Source organism: Myotis myotis, unplaced genomic scaffold, assembly GCF_014108235.1.
Source record: "Myotis myotis isolate mMyoMyo1 unplaced genomic scaffold, mMyoMyo1.p scaffold_m19_p_6, whole genome shotgun sequence".
Classification (NCBI taxonomy): Eukaryota; Metazoa; Chordata; class Mammalia; order Chiroptera; family Vespertilionidae; genus Myotis; species Myotis myotis.
Window position 1 is genome coordinate 32,367,863 of NW_023416368.1, and position 8,094 is coordinate 32,375,956.

An 8,094-nucleotide genomic window follows, 5' to 3' on the forward strand; every position below is an offset into this window, starting at 1 on the left:
CTGACATCAACTCAGAAGTAACAGATCTGGGGTTTCAATCTATCACCACCACCAGGGAAGGGGGTAAATTATAGTTACTATAGTAACAACTATAACTAAAGTAATTATTACTAAGTCATAGTTATTATGGCCTGACTAACCATAGTCAGGTTTGTTCCCCTTGAATTGCAGAATCTCTTAGCACCTTCCCTGGAAGCATTCTAACCAATAGAAAATACTCAGTAAGAAATATGCTGTGGTGTCCAATATGGTAGCCACTTACCACATGAACACTTGAAGTATGGCTAGTCCAAGTTGAGATGGACCGTAAGTACAAAATACACACTGATTCTAAGACTCAATATGAGAAAATGTGCGATAGCTCATTAATAATTTTTATAATGATTACTTGTTGAAATGATAACATCTTGGGTCTACTGGATTAAATACAATATATCAATGAAATTAATTTCACTTGTTCCATTTTACTTTTTATATTGTGGCGACTAGAAAGTTTACCTATGTGATCCACCTTTATGGCTCACATATTTCTGTGGGGCAATGCTGCTCTAAAAGAGTAATATGTTGATGGTGGTATCTCAGCAGATCTGTGAATGTTTGTGGGTAACAGGATTAAGTGTCCATGAGATATCTTCTTTGGTTAGAGGCAAGTGGATAATATTGGTAAAAATACCCAGTATGAGGGGAGAATGAACTGGCTGCTGTTTTCCCTGCTAAATCCAAGAAGTGGAGATCTTTTGGAATGACTAATTGCATAAGGTTTTAGCGAGAGCAAACTCCCCAGTGTACCCCTGTAGTGAGGATCCACAAGTGTATCGGAGTCCTGTTTAGAAATCTGCTTCCAGAAATTGGATGCTACACCCCAACACCCACCCCCGAGATTGAGCTCGGCTGTTAAATCATGGCCTTTGATGGTGTCTTGTTTCCCTTGTTCACAGGAGGATGCAGACGTGGAGTGGAAATTTGCCCGGGCAAAGCTCTGGCTGTCTTATTTTGATGAAGGAAGAACTCTACCTGCTCCTTTCAATCTAGTGCCAAGTCCTAAATCATTTTATTATCTCATAATGAGAATCAAGATGTGCCTCATCAAACTCTGCAAATCCAAGGCCAAAAGCTGTGAAAATGACCTTGAAATGGGCATGCTAAATTCCAAATTCAGGGTAGGTAGCATGGAGTTTATGGGGCTAAGAAGGCAGCAGGAGGGGGAGGAGGAAGTTGTATGTGTTTCATATGGGGCCCCTGATATAAGGAGAGCCAGGCACCAAAAGGGGCCAATACTTTTCAAAACTCTGGGCACATCAGCAAAGCTCCAGCACCAGCAGTAGTGACGGGGGCCACCTGCTCCCTGCAGCTCCTTGGGCAGGTGCATTGCTAGGGGCTCAAGCTCAGGCCCCAGTTTAGGGGAACTCCTTAGTGGACTTGGAAGTAGAATAGCTCTTCTTGGAATGTAACTGGAGAATGATCTCTGGGAAGAAAGGTTCCTTGTCCATTACCTCCTCCTCCTGGGGATTCTCAATATTCGCACATTAAAACCTCTAAGGAGTCCTGGAGGACAGACACACATATAACTTTAACTCAGTGCTTTCCAGAATTGACAAACAATATTCCATAACCTGTTGGCATCCTACAGAACTAAACTGTTCTAGGAAGCCAAGCAACACTGGGCATATTGACCTCCCAAGGGACCTCTTTTTAGGGACCACCCCAAAAGTGGGTGTTATTCAAGTCCTACTAGGTATGTATGAATTATGTATTATGTATGTATTTTTCTTCTAGAAGACTCGATACCAGGCTGGCATGAGGAATTCTGAGAACCTGACAGCAAATAACACTTTCAGCAAACCCACCAGATACCAGGTAACCACACTTTACTCAGGCATGGGCAGAAGTGGATTCCATTAAGGCACGGATTCAGTCACATGGCCGTGTCATCCCCTCAGAACACCACTTCAGTCTTTCCTTCATTCAGTGAATATTTACTGGGTGCTTCCTGTATGCCAGGCACTGTGCTAACTAATAGGGATAAAGATATGTTTCCTATCTTAATGGCACATCAGTAAGGGAGACAATGAGCAAGTAAACACACAGATACACACATTCAAACTGATAAAAGTGCCAAGAACAGGATGAAAAGATGGAGAAAAGAGAGAGCCCCTGCTTAGATATGGTTATCAGAGGAGGCCCCTCCAAGGAGAGGGCAGTTAGCTAAGACCTCATAAATGAGTAGGGGGCAGCATGTGGGGCCTTCCAGGCAGAGGAAAAACATCAGCAAGAGCTGGAGGGGAGAAACTAGGCAGGTCCAGAGAAGCTGGAGCCCAGCCAGCAGAGGGGAGGGGAGGGGAACAAAGTCAGAGGAGAAAGCATGCAGCCAGACCAAGATTAGGGTGTGGTCTACATGACCACTGAGTAAGGCAATTGGAGGAGCTTAACTTGGGGGAGAAGATAAAATTTTATTTATGCTTTAAGAGGTCTACTTAATTGCTCTAATGAGAGAAAATTGGTGGGGATTAGAGAGTAAGCAGGGAGACCAGTGCAAACAATGTGACAGTCCTGAAGGTGCAGGGGATGTTGGCTTGGATTGGGGTATGAGTAGGATGATGGAAGGAAGCAGAGATTCTGGATATAGAGCCAATGGGACCTGAAGCATACAAACAGGTATGCGGTATGGAGAGGCAGCATGACTCCCAGGTATTTGTCTTAAGCCACCAGGTGGCTATAGCTGCCTCCAGTGAGCGCCTGGCCTTAGGCTCCCAGCCTACAAAGTCTGTTATAAAAATTAGAAGATGGCCTCTTGACCTTACATTGCTTTTGGAAATTCATGTCAAATCTCTGTATCAGTTTGAATCAGTCTGTGAGCCAGTGATAAATGGAAACTACAGGTTTTTGATTATAAAAGAGCAGCCATTCTTTTCCTGACTCTTCCTTCCTTATGATCAGCGGTTTGATCCATGCTGATCATTTCTTATCAGATGTAAATTTGAAGCTATTCTGAGTGTTCCTCTGGGCCCAGGTGATGTGTCCCTAGAGCCACCATCCCAGAGGGAGCAACTGCAGATGTAGCATCTTCTAGACACAGATCCTTAATTGAATCTCCATCTATATTTCAGAAGTCAGCTGTGCGGTGAAGAGGATTTAAGTACAACTAAGAAATGACTCATCCCTCAAAATACTATTCTCATCAGATGACACAGGCTAAAAATTGGCAATGGGCAAATCTTATATTTAATCTCACATAAAATCGGGCCTGCCCAGTTTGATCTGCTTTGAGTTATTTTACAGGAGATTCTCAGAGAGAAGTTTAGATTATCTGTATTATCGAAAAGATAGATAACTCTGGGGTTAAGGGCCAAATTCTCCTGCTGAGATAGAGGAAGACTCGTTATGTGGTGAATGTCCTGTACCCGTAATGAATCCTTTGTAAGCAAGACCATTTCAAAGGCCATCTCAGTGCCATCCCATTTCTGTTCTCCATCTTCTCTGGGTGAGCCTGGCAGCTTCCCATCCCTTGGAGAGTTTTCTCCTATGATTAAAGAAACTGGTCAGTTTGCAGCTCCAGGCTACTGATAACCTTGGAAAGCTGCTCACCCAGTGTTCTGTAAATCCACCATGAAAAGCCTGAGGCTACTTATTCAACCAGTTGTCACAAAAAAAGAAGGAAGGAAAACTGAACCAAAGCTGTCAGAGGACAGTAAACAGGAGCAGAGAGCACCTTGCATTTGTACTTTGTTCAGCCCTGCTCACCAGTTCTGCTTACAAAGGAGTAAACCTTGAGAAGACTTGAAAGGACAGCTGGGAGCAGACTAGACGAGAGCATTGGTATGATCTCACCATATTGCTGTGAGAGGGGCAGTATCTTTAACCCCATTTTACAGATGAGAGAACTGATGCTCAGTGGCAAAGGTCACACAGCTGGTTGAACTGAGATCTGACTCAGAAGGACATGGTCTTTCACCACACACGCTGCCCAGGCACTGGCCCACCCTTCATCTTCACAGTGCTGCACTAGAGCAGTGGTTCTCAACCTTCTGGCCCTTTAAATACAGCTCCTCATGTTGTGACCCAACCATAAAATTATTTTCGTTGCTACTTCATAACTGTAATGCTGTTACTGTTAAGAATCGTAATGTAAATATCTGATATGCAGGATGGTCTTAGGCGACCCCTGTGAAAGGGTCGTTCGACCGCCAAAGGGGTCGCGACCCACAGGTTGAGAACCGCTGTACTAGCCTGAAAGTTTGCTGTGGGAGAATACTTCTGAATTCCTATTCAGTAAGGATGTTAGATGCTTGGTATCTGGGTTGTTTGTTCTGTTTGTGTGTGTGTTTTTTTCTCAGAGACTGGTTTTGGGTGAAGTTTTGTTTTGTTTCTTCAATTCAAAGTGAAAAGAATATTAATGAGCCCCATGGAAAGGTATATATTCTTGTAACTTAGGTAACCTGCCTCAATGACCAGAAGAGTATCAGTGAGGAATCTGGCACTAACTACTAACTTGACAAGACTCAGGCCTCTCTGAGAAAGAACAGCAGGAAGGGAACTTGCTAATTAATGATTCAGCCTGAAATTGGATCATAATTCAAACCACAGAGCAAGTGGACCCTCAGCCAGCTAATGGCTGGGGAAGGACAGCACTGGTCTAAGTGGACTGACAGAGCTCGCCAGAGAGAGTCTTGGAATCACAGGGTCAGGAGACATCTCCTCAGCAAGGTCTTCACTATTAAGGCACTGAGAGAAGCACTGTTTGATGATGATGAGTTAAATCCTATAGCTCTTTGCATCATGCCTTTTACCTACAAGAAGCTTTTCCTGAGCCCATGTAGTCAGAGAGAAGTTAACCTGCTTGACATCCCACAGCTAAACGAGGGACAGAATTCAGGTCCCTTCAATCTAGAAAATGCTCTTCTGTCACCTCAGTCCTCAGGTGTGAGCAGGTGAGCAGATCATAGGAAGGTATGACCAAGGAGCAGGGAATCCCTCCCTCTCTGCCTGGCTGCTCATCTCTTGCAAGATTCAAAAGTCTCAGCTACCAGAATACTTTTAAATCCTGTGATTTTGCAAGAACCTTGGAACAACTAGCTGGCAAAATCCAAAGTTCACCCCCTTTAGTTTTTCTTACACTTGGCTCTATTCTTGGTGTCTCCTGTTTGTTCATGCCTTATTTGCGTAAAGAATCCAGTGTCTGCATATTAAATGAATCTACAAGCCAAATCTTTCCCCTCCTACATGACAAAGGATGCAGGATCAGACACTTGGGGTTTCTTGACAAAACTTCCCAAGCCTGGCTATATCTGTTTCTGCCTATAGTAGGAATTTTCCAATGTATGGTGGGCTTGTCCTCCAACCCTGGTCCTGATTCTGTACTAAGCACATCTCCACTCACAGACAGCATCTCAAAGGGAGACAGCTACACCAGGCTGGCTGCTAAGACTTAGTACTCCCTCCTGATCACATCAGTTGTTGAACTAGAAGAAAATGTTTCGGAGCTGAAGTCCCAAGAAGAGAATATAACAGGCTGAGGACATAACAGGCTGAGGTCACAGAGAAGGGCAGGGATGGGTCAGGCCTTGGACCATAGAGCAGTGTCCATGGATCTTAGATGATTCTCTCTCTCTCTTTGGCTCGCCATCCTGCCACTGAGAGTATCCTGTTCTTCCATCCCAGGGTCAGGTGGTATTAAATCCTTGGGGGAGGAGTTAAACAGAGGGACTGGCCCAGGTTCCCCCACAAGGCAGGGCACCAAGCGTGGGTAGACTCCCATCAGCTTACCAAAATCTGCAGGGGAATTGTACATACACAGTGCAGGCTGCCTCTGTGCTTAGCCAAGCTTGTCTGATGCCTTCCTTGTGTTCACATTTCAGAAAATCATGAAACGGCTCATAAAAAGATATGTCCTGAAGGCCCAGGTGGACAGAGAAAATGACGAAGTCAATGAAGGTAAGAGACTAGATCAGTTTCCTGCAGGGCGGCAGGAGTTGGGCAGGGTCTCACCAGGCTACAATCACGGTGGGGTTGAGAAACACTGGGGTTGTCAGGTTCTGAGAGCCTGGAAGTGAGACAGGATGGAGCCAGCTGGACCTGAGGCAGTGGCAGAATCAGAAGGAGGTGTGTAGGACTGAGACCGCTAGTCCCATGCTGGCTATCAGCTGAAACAGCCCTTAGCTCTAATCTCGAGTCCCTCCTCTAGTCTGGCTGTAGCATGGAGCCACTCATCTCAGAACCAGCAGTGGGACACACACCTCCCCCACCCCCACTTCTCATGCTGCCACCTCTCATGCTCCTTCTGTCATCACATCTCTCTGACCCACTCTTCCACTTTTAAAGACTTGTGATTAGATTGGATAAACCAAAATCACCGCCCTATTTAAGGTCAGCTGATTAGCAACCTTAATTCTATTTGCAGCTGTAGTTCCCTTTTGCCACATCACATAACATTCATAGATGGGACACCAGGGAATGGGATCGGGATATCTTTGGGGGTGGAATAATTATTCTGCCGACCACAGTGGTGGCTGCCTTGAGTTGGCCTCATGGCCATTGAGTTCAGGATGGCCCAGAATTCCTCATTCCATGGTGCACATGCAGGTTACAGCAGACTACACACTTCCTGATTCTGCCACTGTCTCAGTCCAGTTGGCTCCATCCTCTCTCACTTCCAGGCTCTCAGAATCTGACAACCCCAGTTTCTCAACCCCACCTCAGCGTCACTTGTTAAAAATACACATCCAGACCCAATGAAACAAGCTCCTCCTTAAATAAAGGCACTAGTCTACCCCTCTCTTGAGCCACAGGGGCCTACAGGAAGAGTCTGGTCAATATCAGTGACCCTCTGCTTCACCCTGGGGCTTCCCCTCTGGGCTGAAGCTATCTAGGGACTGAGCAACAGCCCTACTACCTACCTCTACTTTTCTATCTCAATCATAAAATTGCCTCGAGCATGTGTAATTGTGACTGACAAGAAGATACCTGATCATAGAAGGTAGGGCTGCTCAGGTTTCGTGCCCCTGGAATTACACCAAGAAAGTGCAGCTCAGTGAAGCTCCCAGTGAGTTTTGAGGGATGTCAAAACTGACCAAATTGTACCTTTAAGACCTCTACAATGTATGTATGTAAGGCACGCCTAGGAAACAGATGTGAATAATGTGTCCTCAGGCAGTGACTTTCAGTATCTATAATATCAAGAAATATTCAACTCACCCCTGTGGTTAATAAAACAGCTCCCACAGCCCAGGTCCACGTGGATTTCTAACCCTGTGGTTCACTGTGGAAATAAGTGGACGTCCTCACCTGGGTGTCCCTTGTATGGAAGAAGGGGGCAGTAGGCTTGTCACAGGGCTTCCATGACATAGTGCTGCTTACGTGGTCGGGACGGGCCTGGCTCTTGTGTTGGCTGCCTATTTCTATGGCCCAGTTAATCATGCTAAGTTGCTCCCCTCACACTCAGGAGTTTCTCCCCTCTGCAAATAATGACAGAACAATACAGGTGCATCATGAAAACAAGGGTTCCAGTTAATGAGGGTGTTACTCAGACTCTTAAAATCTACCTTTATTGGCTCTAAGACCAATATTCTAACAATCATTATATGAAATAGACACTAGCAATTTACAACCCTGATCTTGACTTCTCCATCTAGCTCAAACCCTTACCAGAGAGCTTAAACAGGAATGGGAGGAGAGCAGTCTCAAATAGATGGGTATATCCTTTAGTGGGAGCAGCTGGGCAGTACTTAGGTCAAAAAGAAACCCCTGTCCCCTCACCAACACCCCTGGTGGGCTAGACCATTCTGCTGGAAAGACAAACGCCCAAATGCATGTGGCATGAGCGCCTCCTGCCTGCTCACACTCACCAAAATCTCACCTGTCCTTGCAGGCGAACTGAAGGAAATCAAGCAAGATATCTCCAGCCTGCGCTATGAGCTTCTTGAAGAGAAATCTCAAGCTACTGGGGAGCTGGCAGACCTGATCCAACAACTCAGTGAGAAATTTGGAAAGAATTTAAACAAAGACCACCTGAGGGTGAACAAGGGTAAAGACATTTAACAGCCCATATGGGCATCTCTAACTTCTACCAGCATTCCAAGGCCAGGCTTAATGCCCTGG

At 45.5% G+C, this 8,094-nt stretch overlaps 1 protein-coding gene across 1 annotated transcript in view; it reads left to right on the plus strand.

Annotated features, from left to right (window-relative positions):
- Nucleotides 1-8,094, plus strand: part of TRPC7 (transient receptor potential cation channel subfamily C member 7) — a 141,853-nt gene extending 133,759 nt beyond the window's left edge. The window contains exons 9-12 of the mRNA XM_036312601.1: nucleotides 939-1,160; nucleotides 1,777-1,857; nucleotides 5,856-5,931; nucleotides 7,865-8,094. Coding sequence (XP_036168494.1) covers nucleotides 939-1,160; nucleotides 1,777-1,857; nucleotides 5,856-5,931; nucleotides 7,865-8,034 — 549 coding nt within the window. The 3' untranslated portion in view covers nucleotides 8,035-8,094. The remainder of the gene's footprint in view (nucleotides 1-938; nucleotides 1,161-1,776; nucleotides 1,858-5,855; nucleotides 5,932-7,864) is intronic.